The 19,159-nt window shown below is 54.2% G+C and overlaps 2 protein-coding genes across 8 annotated transcripts; one reads left to right on the top strand and one right to left on the bottom strand.

Annotated features, from left to right (window-relative positions):
- Nucleotides 1-1,623: 1,623 nt before the first annotated feature.
- On the bottom strand, nucleotides 1,624-12,089 carry LOC103056440 (nucleoside diphosphate kinase 6, mitochondrial). Of its 6 annotated transcripts, none has more exons than XR_015793584.1 (6): nucleotides 11,761-12,089; nucleotides 10,226-10,328; nucleotides 9,394-9,433; nucleotides 6,573-6,733; nucleotides 5,416-5,795; nucleotides 1,624-4,264 (listed from the first exon to the last, which is right to left on the bottom strand). XR_015793584.1 is itself a non-coding variant. In XM_088129156.1 (5 exons), exons 1-5 carry the CDS (start codon nucleotides 11,851-11,853, stop codon nucleotides 5,629-5,631), a joined length of 564 nt encoding a protein of 187 aa, XP_087985282.1. In that variant the 5' UTR covers nucleotides 11,854-12,089; the 3' UTR covers nucleotides 1,625-5,628. The 6 variants fall into 6 exon arrangements, 2 of the variants coding, with proteins under 2 accessions (XP_087985282.1, XP_087985283.1); XR_015793585.1 differs by having other exon boundaries at nucleotides 1,625-3,051; XR_015793583.1 differs by having other exon boundaries at nucleotides 1,625-3,051; nucleotides 3,586-5,795.
- A 51-nt stretch (nucleotides 12,090-12,140) lies between these two features.
- Nucleotides 12,141-17,720, top strand: RABL2B (RAB, member of RAS oncogene family like 2B). Of its 2 annotated transcripts, none has more exons than XM_088129155.1 (8): nucleotides 12,141-12,659; nucleotides 12,954-12,983; nucleotides 13,348-13,427; nucleotides 13,784-13,863; nucleotides 14,576-14,687; nucleotides 15,635-15,654; nucleotides 15,785-15,868; nucleotides 17,343-17,720. In XM_088129155.1, exons 1-8 carry the CDS (start codon nucleotides 12,538-12,540, stop codon nucleotides 17,430-17,432), a joined length of 618 nt encoding a protein of 205 aa, XP_087985281.1. In that variant the 5' UTR covers nucleotides 12,141-12,537; the 3' UTR covers nucleotides 17,433-17,720. The 2 variants fall into 2 exon arrangements, with proteins under 2 accessions (XP_087985281.1, XP_087985280.1); XM_088129154.1 differs by having other exon boundaries at nucleotides 12,145-12,659; nucleotides 15,557-15,654.
- The last annotated feature ends 1,439 nt before the right edge of the window (nucleotides 17,721-19,159 follow it).

Consider the following 19,159-nt stretch of genomic DNA (forward strand, 5'->3'; position numbering starts at 1 on the left):
AAGGAGCGGGGGTGGCCATGTCTGGGGGGAGGCCTTTGCACAGAATCATCTTGTGCATCACTTGGGCTCATCCCTGGACCAGGATGATCCCTCAGGCCTTGGTCACTTCTTGGTTGGACTACTGCAATCGGACTGTCCTTGAAGACCACCCAGAAGTTACAACTGGTCTAAAATGTGGTGGCACATGCAGTGTTGGGTGCCCTTGGTTTGCCCATTTTCACCATTGTTGCACGAGCTGCACTGGCTCCCACTTTCTTTCCAGGTGCAATTCAAGGTGCTGGTTATCACTTTTAAATCCCGAGATGGCACAGGTCCAGGTTATTTGCAGGACCGGCTCTCCCTGAGGGTGTCTGCCAACTCAACCAGATCAAATAGGTGGGCACAATCCAGGTCCCTTCTCTTAAATGTTGCCATCTAGCAGGACCTAGGAAGACACCTTTTCCATAGCAACCCCTGTCCTGTGGGGCACTCTTCCCCCAAGATCTGGCAGGCCCCCACCCTTTCAACCTTCTGGAAAGCCATAAAGGGCAGGCTGTCCCCCCAGCATTGGGACAGAGCGAAGTTGAAGCCCGAGGGTTGTATGGTTTCATGGATTGAAGATTGTTGATTCAGGAGCCAGGTTCTTGGTTTTACTTTGGTCTTTATTGTTGTGAATTGCTCAGAGTCGTGTTTCATGATAGGTCTTTTAAATAACAACTCTGCCCCTGGGGCTGGAGATACCACCTTCATAGGCAAATGCATGGAAGGCGAAGCTAATTCCTTCCGAAACTTGGTGGACATAACTACAGCTTGGGGGGCTGAGTTGCAAGCTGCAACTGCCTTCTGTGCTTTACCCGTTCCAACTTTTGCACTGTTGGGCTCCACTAAGTTCTCGCTAGTTGCTACACAAGGAGATTTTACTTCTCATAGCTGAACTGAGTTTGCATCACCTTGAGGGAACTCTTGTTATTAATTAGCTAAAGAACACTTAATTGCCAAAGTTGTCAGGAAGTTTTCCAACTCCTCTCCTGCACCGGAGACTTCCATCTGAACCTTCCTCTAGGGAAAGAGCCCTCTAGGGTGGGCGCTAATGGGGTGGAATTAGCACCGGGGAGAGGGGTTGTCAACCAGGCTCTTCTCTGGACTAAACAAGGCGCGAAGGGAGTTGTTAACCGTCTCTTGCCGAAGCCGCAGCCCCCACCCCTCCCGGGCCCCATAAGCACCTCTGGGGGACGCAATCAGCTTCCTCATTCTCTTCTTTGGGCACAACGTTGCCTTAAAAAAGGAGGAACAAACTTGTGTATTTTCCTCACCAACCTCCCCCATCCTGACCCCAAGGGGTGTATCCTAGTGGGAAATTTGGGAAGTTGTTTTCTAAGGTAAACTTGGAAGTGCCAAGTTGCAGGAATTTTTCACAAGTTTGTTTTACTGCGTGCAAGTTTTGATCCTGCAGGTTAATTTAAGTGCTGGCCTTTGGCAGCAAAAATCATTCCTTCATGAGCAGGGCATCAAATGTTTTCCACATCCCCTCTTTTGCTTGTTTTTTATAAGCAAAAACTTTGATTGTGTCCTCAAGACACATTTGGGGGGGGGGGGGGCTGAATCTTTTCTAGTTTGTGGGGCAACCAATTCTCCAAGAAAGGCACATGGCTGATTTGTAAAAAGGCCCCTTGGCAATATTTTCATTTATTGACCAAAATCCAGACAACATCGACCCCTCTAGGCGACTTACACCAGATGAGACAAAGTATTAACAACATTATAAAATCCATCTAAAAATTAATCAACAATAAGCCAAGCAATTAAAAACTATAATAAAGCCGTAGCCACCATCACATGAATCTGAAAGCTGTCTTCAAAAGGATGGGGGATTTTTTTCCTTCTTCTAAAACAGGGTTTCTCAACCTCAGCAACTTGAAGAGGGGTGGACTTCAACCCCCAGAATTCCCCAGTCAGCATGCTGACTGGGGAATTCTGGGAGTTGAAGCCCACCCCTCTTCAAGTTGCTGAGGTTGAGAAACCGTGTTCTAAAAACATCATCAGGGCAGGGGTAAGTTTTTCTGGGGGGACGGGGGAGAGTGGCTTCTGAGAAAGTCAGTCCCCAGGTCCTAGCTCCCCCCGCCTGGGTTTCTTGCAGGGTGGGTCCCTGGAGTACCCTCTCCCTATTTGATCACGTAAGTCAGCAGATTCTACATGAAGTTGGTCTCAAGTGTGAGAAGGACCGAGCCATAAATGGCTGGATCACCAATGGCACAACAGCTCCTGCAGAACATGCCGTTCTCCTCAGCCAGCTAGCCTGGGTCAGCAAGCGGGCCCGTGTTATGTGCCCACTGTAGCCTCCGGATGGTCTCCAAGGGCAGCTCTTTGTAAAGCGAATTGCAGTAGTCGGAGACGACAAAGCCCAAGCTACTGGCCTCAACGCGTCCGGGTTCAGGAAAAGGCGCAGGAGGTAGACCTGCCAAGCTGGCCAAAGGCTGTCCCAGCCGCGGCGTCCGCATGCTTCAGCAGGAGCCACCTGTCCAGGAGAACCCCTGTACTGCGCACCACCTCCTCTGGGGAAGCGCTGCCCCAGCGGGGTTATGGAGGCGACATCCACGACACCAGAAGGCTCATGAACCATTTTGTTGGGGTTTATCCAGAGTCTGTTTCACCCCACCCAGACTTCGGCCGCATCTCCTGTCCAGCCCAGGCTGAAGATGTAAAGCTGCGCACGATTTTGCAGTATTAATTCTCTCTCTTCCCATACCCCCTCTGACACGGGAGATGCCTTTCCCTGACCCGGGACCCTGGTCAATGATCCACTTCCCTGGCTGGATTCACGGAACTGGCTATGCTAGAATTCTGCATCGTGCTTCGTTGAGCGGTCTGGTTAGCCGTAATGCTCAACCCCAATAGTTTATGGATCGTTACGGTATCGTCTTGTGAAGCAGGCTGTAATTTCAGACTTGTTTTTAGTCTTGATAGAAAGCTAGGATTGGTCTATCCCAATGTAGGTTGAGTCTTCCTTGCCTCCAAGCACTTTGCTTTGATCCCCTTCATAAACTGGTACCATCCACTTCAACTACAAATTACCTACAATTTATAATATAAATTACGTCATACAATTAGGAGTTGTAATCATAATTAAAAATGATATTATATATTTTCTTACCGATGCTAGTTACCTTCAATAATGCTTTCTAGGCATTCAATTAATTGGTATGTCAATTAGCAACCTTCTGCAAAATCACATTACTTGGGCTAATCTTTCCCAGGAGCGGCATTTTTCCTTCCTCCAACTTGGGAAGGGCTTCTATTCTCAGAAGGAACCCTTCTTTGCACTCTGAGGGTGTGTGTGGGGGGGGGGGGGAGAGGGTTTCCAAAAATCGAGATGGAGGCTTCACACACACCATTAAAGCCGCACCCCCGTGCATGATTAAAAAACAGGCGCGGATTTCATTGGGCGGTTCTGATGGCCATCTGGGCACTTCTTAATTCCGCCTGCAGAGACCCCTGTGGCAACTTACAATTCCCCTGACAGTTAGCTAATGCTTTGTCACCCTCTTAGATTTGGTGGTACCCTTTATCTTATCTAGCAATAAGGTAAATAAGCCTGGACATATTTACCCAAGATGGGGATTGACGTAATTAACATAACAAAACTCCTTGTTCATTCTTCTGTGATACGCATTCTAGGTGAACATATGTCACATTCTGTGGAGGATGAGTAACCTCTCCTGTCTGGAGGAGATACAAGCAGACCAAGCGCAGCCTTGACCATACCCGGTGGAAGGCCGGGGCGGATCCAATGTCCTTTCATTGAATAAACAAGCGCCGTATTTGACCATCGGATCTAAAAAGCAGCAGAGCCCATTCAGTTGGCATGAGAAAGACTCATAAACTTCCAATTACTCTGTTGATTTTCAGGTTGCAAACCCTTTATTGCCTTCCCTGCTGTAAAGGGCTCTTCCTGGTCATAAACCTTTACTGTCTTGGGAAGGGAATGTCAAGGCCACAGCAGGTGAATTCTTCCCTGAGGCTTGTTCACTTTTTGGAAAAAAGCAACTTTCTAGGGTTCAACATGTTAAAAAAGGAAGATATAAAATAAGGGGCCACAGTCCAAGCTCTCCAAAGGACAGGATGTTGCTTGAAGGATCACAAGGGACTTTCTGGCCTCCTTTGCTGGACAACCCAGATCCTAAGGCCTCTGCACTGGATCCAGCCATACAAAGGGTTTGGAGGCATCCATGCTCCTGTTCCCCATGGAAAAGCTGCATGACGTGTGGTGAGAATGAGGATGCTCAGCCTAAGAGAGGGGGACATACAGCGGGTGAGAGGCCTCATCAATGTCCGGCTCCACAGCCCCTTCGGCCGCATTCCCAAACCCAGAATGGCCACACAATTGTGAACGCCATCAAAGACTTCATGGCCGTGTTCACACACTAGCGTCTACCTGGTAAGAGAAGTAACCGGCTTTCTGAGTTCACACAGTCCACTGAACCCTGTACTGACCAACCAGGCTGGGTTTGTCCAACACACAAGCCAAGATAAAACTAATTCAGGCTTGTGTGTCCTGCAAATACGGGGGCCAGATCTTCTAACCCCTGCTGAAGCTGACCTTGCAGGGGCAGCCATTGCACAAGACAGGTGGGAGGAGAGAAGAGAGCCTGGGTCTGTTCTGATTCCAGAAAAGTCTTCCACTCGTAAATCTGGCTGCTGTTTCTCTGGGGTTCAGAGATGGCGACTTGGTGGCTCTTGAAATGGGGCTGAACTACAACTCCCAGAAGCCCTCAGCAGCAATGGCAATAGTGAAAACAGCGAGAATTGCAGTCCAGCAAGACCTAGAGAGGCCAAGGTATCTGGCCTTGCATCCGCGGAGGAGTGTTGCAACCAGGAAGGTCTAATTGCTGCATCAGAAGCACGAACGTTGAAGATGTGGAAGGAGAATGCGCCCAGCCGAGCAAGGGGGTTTCATCTTTCCAACTGTCTCGGCAACCCACCGTCCAGGGGAAAGATTGGAAAACACGGAAGGATTTTCAAATGCGTTTTGAAAAAGGGTTAGGAAGGCTGAACAGGGAGATGTGTGGATGGGGCTTAGGTATTTAAGAGATGTCAACAAGGATGAGAAGCACTTGGGCCTAAATTTAAATGTTTCCAGCTGTATTTGCGTGGGCTCCATCCCCTTCCATGTCACCTGCAAGAGGCCATAGGTCTTAAGCACAAGATGGGGGGAGGACTTCAGTCTTATACCTGTCCGGGTTCAGCATGTAAATCTACAAGGGGAAAGGCTCCCTGGCAGGTTGGGAAAATCTACCCAAGAAACCAGTGAACTAAGGCAATTCTAGGTTGGAGACATGGCTATAATGGTTAGGGTCCCCCTTTCTGGACATCCTCGGGCCCACAGGCTTCAAGAGGCCCAACACAGACTGCCCCCCAGCCTGCAACCCCTGCCCTCACCTGAAACACCACGGGGAAAGAGAGAATCAGTCAAGGCTGCACATGGCACACGGACGTGAGCGTGCCCAATCTTTGGCCCAAGAAGAGGGGCAAAAGCACTGCTCTGCTGGGTGTCTTCTGACTGCCAACTCTGCACACGGTGATAAAGCCTCAGCTAACGAGAACTGCCCTGCTGGACATGGCACAGCCCCTGTGGACATCCATGGGGCAAACTCAGTCCTGCTCCGTCCAGCTGTCTCCGGGGCCGCGATGGATGACCATGCGAGGGCCAGGGCAAACCGTCTCTCCGCGTAGCTGTGGCTCCTCCCGCTGGTACCACTCCTCTTCGCTGAAATCTGGGAAGAAGAAAGCAATTTCCTTGCTGGCTGAGGCGGAAGAGTCTGGGGGAAAAGAGAAGAGGTCAGCCTCCCCTGAAAGGATAAGCAACACAGCTCTGTGGGTCTGCACGAGACACCGATAGGCGGTTGGTGGTTTCGCCAACTGCTAAAGAGGTGGGTTTCGCACATGCTAAAGCATGCAAAGGTCATCCATGCTCAGCCTGTAAGCCTTCCTTTGGCCTGGTTGATGCAGCCTGTGACACTCTGGGCAACAGTTGCCCTTAGGGCTTGACAAACACAGCACAATTAACAAATTTCACAGCTGAATGCCACAGACCCAGTCTGGTGTCCTACAGCTGTGGGAGATTACCCTTCCCACAAACCCTTACAGGTGGCCATGCAGGCTGGGGTGGTGAGGGGATGAGGAGCAGCTCCAGAGCATGGTTTCGCCTGGGGGGGGGGATCTGATCTTCGCCTCAGGGATACGGCCCCTCTCTGCCCGAATCCGTGGAGGGAGCAGGCCGGGCAGGTCTTCTCTGATCAGAGGCAGGGCTCCAGGTGGCAGGCAGTCTTTGGGTCCAACCCCAGAGCCATCAGGCATCTTCTGTAGCTGCCTGCCCAGTGGGACGCCCTGGCAAGATCCCCAAAGCAACAAGACCAATTGGCACGGACTGACTCCAGGTCGCCAAGTCTCTATTGCAGTGTTTCTCAACCTTGGCCACTTGAAGGCATGTGGACTTCAATTCCCAGAATTCCCCAGCCAGCCAGTTGCACACAGCTCCCAGTCCTTCAAGAATCACCCGTCAAACCCTTTTCTCCGAATTCAGCTCCAGGACTCACCCGAGCCATGGACAGTGTTCCGGGTGTCGGTGAGACCCAAAGTCCCGCGGATGGATTCCGGGGCTGTGTGCCGGGCACGATACACCTTGGTGGGTCCCATCAGGGATCTCCAGCGTGCGATGGCTTCCTCGTGAGCCAGGATATACACCCTCATGGGGCCGCTGAAAAGGCAAGGAGAGATAAATCCATGAGGCACTACCTGATCTCTGTATAGTTCAGGATCCTTGTTCCCTCTTCCTTCCTTCTCCCGAACCTGGAACCCCTTTGATCTGGAACAACACCCACATTTCCCTGTGTGGAATATCAGCGGAGAGAGAGTCTAAGATCTAGCCCTGGATGGTTCCTAAAGTAAATGCACCATACATAGTCATCTGAAGTTGTAACCTCACAGAATAACTTCTGGCTATGTATGAAGCTGGTCATGCACTGCCTCCTGGTGGTCCATGTAACTCAAAACACCACACAGGAGTTTCTGGATTATGCGCCATCAAGTCGGCGCCAGCTTAGTGACCACAAAGAGATTTTTCTCCCAGAAGGTCTGTTCCCTGCCTGGTCTTTCAGGTCTTCCAACAGTGCACTCATCACTCTGAGTCCATCCTTTGGCTGCTGGTCGTCCTCTTCTCTTTCCTTCCACCTTTCCGAACATTAGAACCTTCTCCAGAAGCTGGATCTTCACAGAATTTGTCCCAAATATCATAACTTGAGCCTGGTCAGTTGTGCATGAAGTGAGAACTCTGGGTTGATTGGTTCAATGATTCATTGATTTGTTTTCTTGGCAGTCCATGGTATTCTCAGGAGTCTTCTCCAACACCAAAGTTCAAAAGCATCCATGCTCTTCCTGTCCTGCTTCTTCAAAGTCCAACTTTGTTTCCACAGAGCATCACAGGGAATCTCATGGCTTGCACGATTCTGACCTTTGTAGGTATGGACACACCAAGGCATTGGAGCATCTTTTCCAAGGCCTTCATGGCTGCTCTACCAAGTGCTAGTCTGTGGCGTATTTCTTGACTGCTTGTTTCTTTACTGTTGATGGTTGATCCTAAAAGGCAGAAACAATCTACCGCTTTGACATTTTCATTGTCATAACACAGGATTTACATTGTGCAAAAAGAAAGAAAGCCCCCCCCCCACCTCCAAGGAAGGGGTGGAAGTCACGTAAAAGCCTCATATTGGGGGCATGACATAATCTGACACCTGTATATCTCTTCCCGAGACCTTAAGGGAAGATGGTCCATAAATATCATTCTGTTAGTTGTAGCCCTGACATCTGATTCATCCTTTAAGTCACTCAGACCTTGACCAACGAGTCGCAACCTGTTTTCTGCCATCTTACCCTAGCACATTTTTGCTGAAAGGCGCAGAAAATTCAATTTAGTACACTGAGAGCTTTGAAGTAGACAAGATGGCCAAAGAAAGTTTCTCCAAGAATGCAGAATGGGGTGGGGGGGGACCACACAAGGAAAGGGACTGGGAAAACACGTCTGCCAGCGCTAACACGGTGCCCTTAATATCCAGTTAGGGTTACAATTTAGTTTTCAATATTCTGCTCTGGTTTTCTGCAAGAATGTACTTCAAGAGAAGACGCTCGTCAGCTTAGGAGAAGTTTTAGTAAAGCACACTATTTCCAAGAAAATGTGCATAAATTGATAGTGCAAGATCCAAATGTGTGTGCACACGTGTGTATACAAATGCATATAGAGAGGGGTATCTGGAGCAGGGGGCCACTGGCTTCAAAAGCTGGGCACAACAAGGCAATTGAAGCTGCCCCCTTTCACATGTGGGTCTGATTGCCCGGCTGCACCCACGAAATGGAAGCCACCGGCCACTGCTGTGGACGCCCCTCAGGCCTATATGGACCGGACTGGGATGGGGAGACCCAGGTGCTAATCCCCGCTTAGGCCCAGAAGCCGGCTGGGGACTTAGGCCAGTCCCTCCCTCTCAGCCCGTGACCGGGAAGCCAAAACCTCTCTCTGCCAACCTGCCCTGCGCCCTGGGGTAGATTCTGGCCCATCATCTTCAACAAAGACTCCTTCGTCCTGCAGTGGATGGACGTGGGTTAATAAGTAATAATTATATACATTCATATACCATAAATTTATCCCTGTGTGGGTCTGCACAGGCATGCATGTGTATTTATATGTCCTGTATGTGTGTAAATGTGTGTCCTTTTGTCTGAGTGTACACACACACACACAAATATTCTGACCACGGAGGCAACAGACAAGAGCTAGTAAAACTCTTCCTAGGATTTAGAAAAAGTTTCCCATCTTTTCCATTCAGAATTGTTGAGAAATGCTGCTTTGTCCCAGTTGGACTAAACATCAGTCAGACGGGCTGGGCTGTCGGTTACTGAATTTTAGCTACCACCCTATCTATTCGGTTGAGAATTTAGGTTCCTGCTCTAACAAAAGAGTTATTTTTTAAGACTTCAAGTCACTCTGCCTCTTTTGCATCAGAACAGCAAGATATATTTACAGGAGGGGTCTCCGGGGAGCAGGGTGGTCAAAAAAGTCAAGATGGTGGCTGTGACAGAGTGATTGAAGTCCCTCCCCTTTTTTACATGTAGGACTTTTTCAATGTTCCCCCCACCCCCGGCAAATTTCACCCTCCTTTAGAACAAAACTAATGAGTGTTTGGTGTGAAGGTAGCTGGGGGAACTGAGAGGTCCCTGTAGGGCTGGGAAGGGGAAGGGGAAGGGGAAGGGGAAGGGGAAGGGGAAGGGGAAGGGGAAGGGGAAGGGGAAGGGGAAGGGGAAGGGGAAGGGGAAGGGGAAGGGGAAGGGGAAGGGGGTCCTCTCCTTCCCCACCAGCTGTGGACTCACCTGGACATGAACTCCACCAGCCTCTGGTAGAAAAAGCGCCCTGGAGGAAGAAGAGGAACCTCTCAGAAAAAAGGCAGTTTCAAATCTCCACTCTCTCCACTCTGCTTGTCCTCAGTGCAAGCAAGTGCCCTCAGTGACCTAGATGCACCACGAAGTGGCTTGGATCCCACATGGAGGCCCTGGCAGGAGCCCCAGCACCTACAGCTTGGCTTGCATGCCCCCACCCCCAATTTCCACCTACAGGAGAGATGCAGCAGCCAAGGAGGCCAAAGATTACAAGAACAGAGCTATTGCGAGACTTCAGCTTTGATCCCTGCCCCCAGGATGCCCTCTGACCCACACAAAGGAACTGGGGGAAGGATCGGGCCCTTGGGCCCCATCCTTTCCTTTGGCCCAACTGCATGAATGTCTGCCCATATCTGGGTCAGGTTCACCCAGGAGGACTTTTCAACTCCATACCCACGAAAGCCAGCGGTGTGGAGGTGGCCAACCCTAGAAGGTCCAGATTTTAAGCATTAGAAAGCTGGAAATTATTTCTCCAAGGCCCCCAAATGGGGGCTGGGAGGTTCCAGATTCTCTCTGCTGAACCCACTGGACTCCCTTCACCTGGATATGAAGACCTTCAAGGTGCGGGGAGCCTCCGACCATCAGAAGAAATCCGACCTGGATCAAACCTGAGGGCCACCTAGCCCAGCTTCTGTGATGCCCGGAGGCCAACTGGGATGGACTGGGGAGGATCCCAAGCCTGGACTGGAGTGCAAGAGACCCTTCCCCAGTCTTTCCCAGCAGCCAGGATTTTAGCCCTGCTGGATCTGGAGGCCTTGACACCAACCTGAGTGCTCCTGGTAGAAGCGCTGGCTGTCCTCCCTACTCCAGAGCAGGTCCTTTGTCCGGACGATCAAGAACCTGTGGTTCAGAATGGTTTCATGTACGGCCTAGGAGAAGACGAAGAAGAATGTAACGGGAAGGCTGCAAAAGTGCAAAGCGGCCACCCCACGCCATCCGGCCACAGACCTGAGAGGCTTCTGATGGACGTGGCAGACCTTGTTATTTGGCTGCTGAGAAACATGGCCTCCGTTGCTGCAGCCTCAGACTGCGTCTTTGTCGCCACAACACACTTCGGTGGGAAGGCTGCAAAGCGCTTTTAAAGTGGGCCACCACGTATTAGCCCAGGACTGGCCAAAGGATGCGAGAGGCTCTCAGCAACCCACTTGCCCTGGAGGTCTGTTGGATCACCCAGAACCCACCCTGACCTCTAAGCCCAGCTTTTACAGGGAAACAAACCTAAGATAATCCGGACAAGCGGAGGATGCAAAGGAGACCCCAGAACAGCACCAGCCAATTGCAAAAGAGAGGAGGGGATCCTGGGGCAGCAGGAGGTCAAGCCCTCCACATCTGTGCCGCTTGACGCTGACCCATGGGCTGCCTTATGCGCCACTGGAAAGCCAGATGCTGGCCTGAACTGGGCTCTGCTGACCGCCAGCTCCTTCTGTAAGGGGAAGTGGGGGCAGAAAGGCACGAATGCCCTGGAGAATGTGGAGAGGGCGAGGGTCTCTCCAAAGGCTGGGGCCAGGGGTGCCACCCATGAAGCTGCTTGAGAGGAAACAGGGCACAGGACGCCATTCCCAGCATGACCGACATTGGCCTGCGGGATTCCTTCGCGCAAAATGCGGTGACAGGCGCTAACCGCTACAGAATTCCTTCAAAGAGGACAAGATCCTCCCTGGCCAGTGGATTCTGGGGCTGTCCCTATTACCCCATCCCAGTTTTTAGTCTATAACCCTTCAGATGGGCAGCACGCGTGGGCAGGGGGGCACTCTTCCACCTGCGGCTTGCACCCACCCCAGAGGCATCCGGTTGGCCACCAGGGCTGGGTGAAGGCCAGCGGATGCCCGAAGCAGAGCCCGACCACGGCCCTTCACCACTCAACTGACCAGGCACTAGGAAGCGCTGAACACCAAAGTCGAGCATGGCAGTGAAAGGGTTAAGGGCGCGAGAGCTGCAGTGCCCCCTTCACTTGGGGGCCCAGGCAGGGCTTGTGCACCTGAGGGCTTAATCCAGGGCTGCTGACCGCCCTCAAGGCTAAGGCTGGAATTAACCACAGTCTAGAGCAGGGTTTCTCCACCTTGGCGGCTTGAAGATGGGTGGACTCCAACTCCCAGAATTCCCCAGCTTTGCTGGCTGGGGAATTCTGGGAGTTGGAGTCCACCCATCTTCAAGCCGCCAAGGTGGAGAAACCCTACTGTAGAAGACTTCAGGTGGGGTTTTTTTTCCACCTGCCGCTTGCACACACCCCCCCCAGACATCTGGCTGGCCACCCCAAGGCCAGGAGCGGCACGCGCCACCCCCGGCCGGCCTGGCACTGACCTGCAGGACGAGGGGGTGCGCCACCGCGTCGGGCTTGACGATAGCCAGGGTGAGCTGCAGCGCGCGCCGCAGCCCCGGCCAGGAGGGCCGCATCCTGCCCGGCGGGGCCCGCGGGTGGGGTCTCGCCCTGCCCGCCGCCCGCGCAGGAGAGAGGAAGGAGGCGCGGCGCCTGCCAGGGAGCCCGCACGTGCGCCCCGGCACGGCCCCTTCCTACGCCGGGCACGCCTTGGCACGCCTTGGCACCTCCCCGGGCTTGCAAAGGGAAACAGGAAGCCGGGGCGGCTGGGACGCCTTTGCACACTTGCACCTCCCCCGGACGTGCAAGGGGAAGCAGGAAGCCTGGGACGCCTTTGCACGCTTGCGCCTCCCCCGGGCGTGCAAGGAGAAACAGGAAGCGAGGGGCGTCTGGGACGCCTGTGCACGCCTTGCACCTCCCCGGGCGTGCAAGGGAAGCAGGAAGCCGGGGCGGCTGGGACGCCTTTGCACACTTTGCACGCCTTGCCCCTCCGCGGGCGTGCAAGGGGACGCGGGAAGCCGGGGGGCAAGCGGCGCCCGGCCGCCTGGCGCTCGTGTCCCGCGGGGCGCGCGCAGCATCCGGCCGTCGCCTGGCAGCCGAGCCGGCGTCGCGGGGCGGGGCGGGGCGGGGCGCGGCCGCGCGGAAGGAGGCGGCGGGTGGGTGCGGCGAGCCCGCGGGCGCAGCCTTGGCGAGCGGGGCGCGCGGCCGGAGAGCGACCCCGCGTTTGGGGCCGGCGGACGCCCCCCCCGCGCCGGCGCCCCATGGCCAAGCCGGGGGGGGCCGAGGGCGAGCCCCCCCGCGCGGGGCTGGACCAGGACAAGTACGACGCGGAGGAGAACGTGAAGATCATCTGCCTGGGCGACAGCGCCGTGGGCAAGTCCAAGTGAGCGGCGGGGGCGGGGCGGGGCGGGGGCGCGGGCCCCGGCTGTCGGGGGGACCCGCTCTCCGGGCGGGCGCCGGAGTCCGTTCGGGCCGGAGGTCAGACCCGGTGCCGGGCAGCCCAGAGCGGGGAGGCAGCCCTGACGTCCCGGCTGCTGGGAGCGGGGACGGGCTCTGGCCCCAGCCCGGCCGGCCGGCCGGCCGTGATGCAGCAGCTGGAGCAGACGGCCTCGGGCCCAGTCCAGCCTCGGGGCGGCTCTTAGGTCCTCGGTGGGGCTATTTTCCCATTTTTTTCCAGGTTAATGGAGCGCTTCCTCGTGGATGGGTTGTATCCTTTGACGGGCCGCAACTCACAGAAATTCCAGTCCGGGACAGGTGCATTTCCTGGGCTTTGGGGTCACTAAAAGCGGGCGGAGTGTTTGCAGGATCCAGAGCAACCGGGCATTCAGGAACCGCTGAGGCCTGAAGATTAGGACGGTGGGAGAGAGGAGACCCTGGAAATGGGCCGGGGAGTGTTCGTCCAGAGGGCGGCAGTTGCCAGAGGCCGGCCTTGCTCCCAGGGTGGGTGGGCCGCGCCGGGGCCTCTGCTGGCCTGGCAGGGGGCTGCCTCGGTGGGTTCTGCTCTGCTTAACCTCCCTCTGTCCGAAGGCCGCCGTTGTTCGCCGCCTCCTTTCCTTGACCCCGGCCCCCAGCAAGCCGCAGCAGCTCTCTACCTTTGCCCTGACCCTCTACAAGTACACGGCCACTGTGGACGGCAAGACGATCCTCGTGGGTAAGGGCTTGCCGGACGCAGCAGCACGGGCCACGGGGCTGCCTGTCTCCGTGCTGCAGAGTCCCGCCTCCCTTCCCATTGGGGGGCCCCATTCTGATAAGCGCAGTGTAAATCAGCAGCGGTCAGTGGCCTGAAGTTGTCCCTCGAGGGGCGGGCGTGGGAGGCGGGGCTGAGAAGGTCTTCCGGCCGTTGGGGCTCCGTGATCAGAGCGCATCTATCTTTCCGTGGCATCTGCGAGGGATCACGCTTCCAGAAGGCCCCGGGTTGGGGGAGGGTGGCCTGGGGGATCCTGTGGCCTAGATGGGGTCGGATATGGGGGTCCTTCCTTTGTGAGCTGTGGCATTCCTGCTTTCCAGACTTCTGGGACACAGCTGGGCAGGAGCGTTTCCAGAGCATGCACGCGTCCTACTATCACAAGGCCCACGCTTGCATCATGGTAAGGAACTGGTGCGTGGGGGTTGGGGTGGGACTGTCGGGCACGGAGGCTGGATGGGGACAGGTGGGTTTCTTAGCCGGCGAGGGATCCCTTCAGGGTGACCGAGAGCCTTCTTCCGCCTGTCCTCGCAGCTCCCTGATCCTGTGGGACAAAGTCTTCCATATTTTTCTCGGCTGTCCACGCTGGAGATGCCTCAAGGCAATGCGTAGCTTTGTCTGTTAAAAGAATCACGACCCTGATTTTCAAACCCAAAGCGGCTACATAACCCGCCCAACACGGATCTCTTACTTCCAGCTCCTTTAGGACTTCATCCATAAAATCCTCCGAATTCTGCTTGTAGGCCACGGCCAGCTTGACGCAGAGGGGAGCACGTTCACAGGGCCCCGGAGCCCGTATTTGTGAGCAGAAGAGCATCCTTCTCCTGCTTCAGCCCATGCCATAATTCACAATCCCTCTTCCCACCAGCTCCACTGCCACGGAGCCACCACAGTCCTGATCGACGAGGGTGGGAAGATTGCTCTGCTGCACGGACCACAAACTCTGAGCAGGCGTGCCAACGTCCTAGAAGACGCTTCTTCCTGGGGATCTTTGCACCCTGCAGCTTTCTCCCGCTGGGATCTGAGACGCCGGTTCTGGTCTCTGCTCACCAAGCTCCAGCCAGTCATGCTGGTTAACGCGGGATAAGCCATACTCTTCCTCTCTCCCCTTCCAGGTCTTTGACGTCCAGAGGAAGGTCACCTACAAGAACCTGAGCAACTGGTATAAGGAGCTGCGTGAGTTCCGGCCCCAAATACCCTGCATCGTGGTGGCCAACAAAATTGATGGTAGGCCTCCTCTTTTTCTTTTTCTTTTTTTTGCCTCCAGGACAGCGTTTCTCAACCTCGGCCAGTTTATGATGCGTGGACTAGCTCCCAGAATTCTGGGAGTTGATGTCCACACATCATAAAATGGCCGAGGTTGAGAAACGCTGCTCTAGGAAGTCCATCGGGGTTCAGATGGAGGGGATCTGATTCACCCTCTTCTTTGGCAAGGGGGAACGTTCTGGCATTCAGTTTTTAACTCCTGGGGCTCCTCCACACACCCCGTCCTTGCCCCGAGGCTGAGATGGGCTGCTTAACCGTTTGTGGAGGACCTCACAACTTAAGAGCTTCCTCTTAAAGCTGCCTGAAGCGGCCTGGAAGGAAAAATGGCGGTTTCCATTGGAAAATGCAGTGAAATCTGCGATGCCTCCGAGGAGGAGCTTAAGGGGAGGTGGCCTCCTGCAGGGTTGCCCAGCTGCGAGAAAGCCCCTCAGACCCGGCCGCTGGGCTCTGTCCCCCCATGGCCGTTTCCAGCCAGCTCTGTATGCCTGTATTGAGACTCTAGGCCTGGGAGAGAACGGTGAGCTCACCCAACCCCAGTGGGAAAGACCCCGAGCCTGCGTTTGGGTAGTATGCAACGTTTGCTTCGCTTTAATCATGGTTATTTTCTTGGGGTGTAGCGTGATGTATGAACCTGCCACGTTTGGCCAGTTAGTTGTTCGGTGCTTTGTGCAAACTCAGCAATGGGGCGATTTCAGTAACCAAGCTAAGTCCGTCGTTCCTCCGCTGCGCTTGGCTCCAGCAGCTGCTGGCCCTTCTGTGTCAAAGCACCTGACCCCAGGAGCTCTCCTGGAGAGGCTCTGGGGTCACCTGCTTCGCTTTTGTTTTTCTAGCCGATGTGAAGGCAACTCAGAAAAGCTTCAACTTCCCGCGGAAGCTCAACCTGCCTCTCTACTTTGTGTCTGCGGCAGATGGCACCAACGTTGTGAAGGTGGGAGAGGAAGGCTTGGACTCCTGGCAGAGAGTTGCCCCGTGGTGCCACTGGCTGGGGCGGGAAGGGGTAGGAAGAGCCCAGCGTTGGCCTGGCGGTCTCCCTGACTGGCTTGCTCCCTCTGCCGCAGCTCTTCAGTGACGCGATCAAGCTGGCCGTGGCCTACAAGCGGAATTCGGAGGATTTTATGGATGAAGTCCTAAAGGAGCTGGAAGTAAGAGATCTGCGCTGGGCGTGTTACGTAGCCGCTTTGGGTTAGGTGCACAAATGTGCCATTGGGGATTTGCTCCATCCGCTCGCTTTGGCAGGATGCGAAGGGGGTCTTCGGTGAGCGCACATGGTATAACCTCCAGTTTTAATCACGATAACAGATAACTCCAGTTACACCCCCTTCATTTGTGGGCCTGGCAGCCATGAGGCTTATTCTCCCTGACTCAGTTTTTTCAGGTGGGGAAACACCTCCCTCCCTCCCTCCCTCCGCCATGGCATCTATCCACGTCAGGTTCAGCCCAAAGAACTCCACGAGACAGCGCAGATACAGTTCTGTTGCGTTTATTAGCTTCCACCTCAAGACAGAATCTCTCCAGACTGAACCTAAGTTCCCAAACCAGCAAGCCAAAATACTGTGAATTCCTGAGGGTGGTGCCAGTCTCATCTTCTTAAACTTCCTACGCTCCTGTTGAGGGCTAAGGGAATGCTTATCTCCTCCAGCGCGGCCTTCATCAAACCATTTCTTCACAATCCATTTGTGTCTGCCTGCCTGCCTGCCTGCCTGCCTGCCTGCCTGCCTGCCTGCCTGCCATCATCTCCCTCCCTCCCTCCTTCCTTCCTTCCTTCCAGCAGCGTCCACCTTTCCTGATCCTTCATCCCCAGTGGAAGCCGAAGGGAGGTGCTCTCAAGGAAGAAGGGGGGGAAATAGCCAAAGCAGGCACTTTATTTTTCTCTTTTTGGTACTGAAAAGTGATTTGGTGTTACGGAACAAGGGATTGGTGATAGCAACAATGCTCCCCTTGACAAGGGTTATTCTCTCTCAGATGGATTCATTTCCCACTGCCAGCCTTTCAGGATTTTATTTAAAAAATAAGTGACAGAAAAAATTGAAACGTGAGTGGATAATAATTTAAGTACATGGCGAAGGAGCCTGCCCCATGTGATGCCAGAGGCTGTGGTCGCTGCGAATTCCGTGATGGATTTCGCAGTTTCTGGAGAACCTGAGTTCGGAGAAGGCTCCCAAACTCAGGTGAACACCCCCTGCGCTTGAAGGACGGTACTGGCAAGGCCATAACGATTTCTTTGCAGAGCAGGTCCAGAAGTGAAAACGCTGCCTCTCTGCTCCCTGCCCGTCTGCCCTCCATCAGGGCAGAGAGCTGGCTTAGCTCTTCATCTAACACCCGTGCTGGGCAAATCCAAATGGATGGATGGGATTCTTCAGGTAGCTGGGTCCAAAATGCAAATGGTTCTCAGGGTGAAAAGCAACACGTTCAGCTGAGCCTGGAGCCACGGGTAGCCAGCCCAGGAGGGGAACAGTATGGTCTGCCCAAGAAGGCCCTGGAAGACATCTCTTCTGCTGAAACGCCCCTGTGGCCACGTAGGGTGGCAGTTGCAGGCTGCTGCGCAAGAGGAGCCCAGAAATGGAACGCCTGTTTGACTCTCCTTTGGATTTGGTTCCCTTTCCTGTTTCGCTGTAGAATTTTGAACTAGAGACGAAGGAGGAGGATTCGCCCGCAGAGGAGACCAGCCAAGGGGAGCCCGTCTGCCTGAGCCCCGGGAACGGTTAACTGTGGGCCATCGTCACCTGCACAGAGACGACTGGTAGCAGTACCTGCTCGGTGGAGGCCACTGGGAACTTCTGAGAAGGCAGCCGGGTGGAGATCAGCTCTGCTGCCCTGGGAGGATGCAGCGGGATGGCCAAGTAGTAGCTTTCTACCCCAGAGAAAGGGGGCTGCTGGGTCTGGTAGGACTTGGGCTTATGAATGCCCCGTTTCACTTCTAGGAGGACCCTCGGTATATGTTGTTGTTGAAACGATTCCCCCTTGAGGAATAAATATTTAAATTCTTGAAACCAGGGTTCTGCCTGGTAGCTTCTCTGAGAAAGCAAAGATGCTCGGGTCGCCTGCCGCTGGATCGGGCCTCCTGCACCAGCCGGCCACAAGGGCAGCAAGTCTCTTGGATGAACACCAGCAGAGCAGGCCACGCTGTCTGTGAAGAAGGGGGGGTGGGGGGGAAGGTGTGTAACACAATTACCGTCAGAGGGACTGAGAGTCTGAGGCCCTTAGGGAGCCGGATCTCCTTGGAAAAGGGAACATGTCATCTAACGGCACCTCCCTTGCCCTCTTTCCAGACTAGAAGATACCAGGACCAAACCAGTTTGGCTCCTAGAAAGAGTTATTTCCACGACAGATAAGGAATATGTATCAGAAACTCTTTGAATGTTGGATATCATTTATGTTGGGACAATGGGTTTTAATTTAATTTTGCTCAGCATGCTTAACTAGGTCATGGAGAGTGGGCTCAGTGTTATGTGAATCCCCTCAGGCAACTGACCCAATTAACGGACAGGGTTAGTTTGGATCCCAAACGGTCTCACTTTGGGGCAAAAAATACTAACCCCCCCCCACCAACAGTGTTGATCAAGCTACTTACAAGAACATTAAGTTCCAAGACTGAGTCCTAGAGAGGTCCTGTAAAACAGGGTTCCTCAACCTTGGCAACTTTAAAACGGGTGGACTTCAACTCCCAGAATTCCACAGCCAGCAGTCTGGCTGGGGAATTCTGGGAGTTGAAGTCCTCCCGTCTTAAAGTTGCCAAAGTTGAGGAACCTTGCTGTAAAAGGAAGCCTTCTCTAGAAATTCTGTCACTAATCTCCTTTTCCCCAAATGGACCCCAGTTCCCTGGGTTTCCCGAGAGCATTAGCTGGAGAAGGACTTTTCTTGTTCAGCCGTGTTGTGCTCCAATGGCCGCTGTTTCAGAGTTTTGAATCTGTGATAACTGATAATTAGGAAATTCAGCTGATCCTAGCAGGGAACAGCAAGGGAGGGTGGACTGTCCTGAGCAAAAGTTGCTTCGCCTTTTCAGGAACGTGGAACGTGTGGCCGTAAAGGATGCCCAGCAGCAGCTGGCAGGGGGAGGGGGGCGAGCGGCTGAAGGGGCAGGCGGTCTTCCCTGAAAAGGCAGCCGAGGTGAGCCTTCCCCCCTCACCCCAAGCAGCAGCCGGGCCTCAGAGGTGGAGAAGCCAGGACTCCACCCAAAGGGGGGCTTGGTCAGCTTGACCAAAGTAAGGGAATGGAGGCTGGGCAAGGGCAAAACATGCTGGCTCTGAAGATGGCACACCTGCTGATGAATGGCATGCTGGTAGGCATAGTGCTGCAAGGGAAGGTGCCATCTGTGGGCTTGGCCATGGAGTTGATTGCACTGCCCACCAGGGGTTGGCTATGGATGCTGTGCATATGCATCGTGCCAACTCTTAACACTCTGCAGTGGCCTTTAGCTGGCTGGGCTGTTACAT

Source organism: Python bivittatus, unplaced genomic scaffold (genome assembly GCF_059951505.1).
Source record: "Python bivittatus isolate LINGU-HERP-01145 unplaced genomic scaffold, Pbiv_v1 ctg000730_np1212, whole genome shotgun sequence".
Classification (NCBI taxonomy): Eukaryota; Metazoa; Chordata; class Lepidosauria; order Squamata; family Pythonidae; genus Python; species Python bivittatus.

What these genes read in the sequence shown, in the direction of transcription:
- LOC103056440 (XM_088129156.1), bottom strand. Translation starts at nt 11,853, where the DNA reads ATGCGGCCCTCCTGGCCGGGGCTGCGGCGCGCGCTGCAGCTCACCCTG. An exon ending in CTGGTGGAGTTCATGTCCAG is followed by an intron (nt 6,734 to 9,393) that starts GTGAGTCCACAG and finishes TTGCCTTTTCAG; the next exon opens with CGGCCCCATGAGGGTGTATA. An exon ending in GAACACTGTCCATGGCTCGG is followed by an intron (nt 5,796 to 6,572) that starts GTGAGTCCTGGA and finishes CTTTTCCCCCAG; the next exon opens with ACTCTTCCGCCTCAGCCAGC.
- RABL2B (XM_088129154.1), top strand. Translation starts at nt 12,538, where the DNA reads ATGGCCAAGCCGGGGGGGGCCGAGGGCGAGCCCCCCCGCGCGGGGCTG. An exon ending in CGCTTCCTCGTGGATGGGTT is followed by an intron (nt 12,984 to 13,347) that starts GTATCCTTTGAC and finishes CCCGGCCCCCAG; the next exon opens with CAAGCCGCAGCAGCTCTCTA. An exon ending in CGGCAAGACGATCCTCGTGG is followed by an intron (nt 13,428 to 13,783) that starts GTAAGGGCTTGC and finishes CCTGCTTTCCAG; the next exon opens with ACTTCTGGGACACAGCTGGG.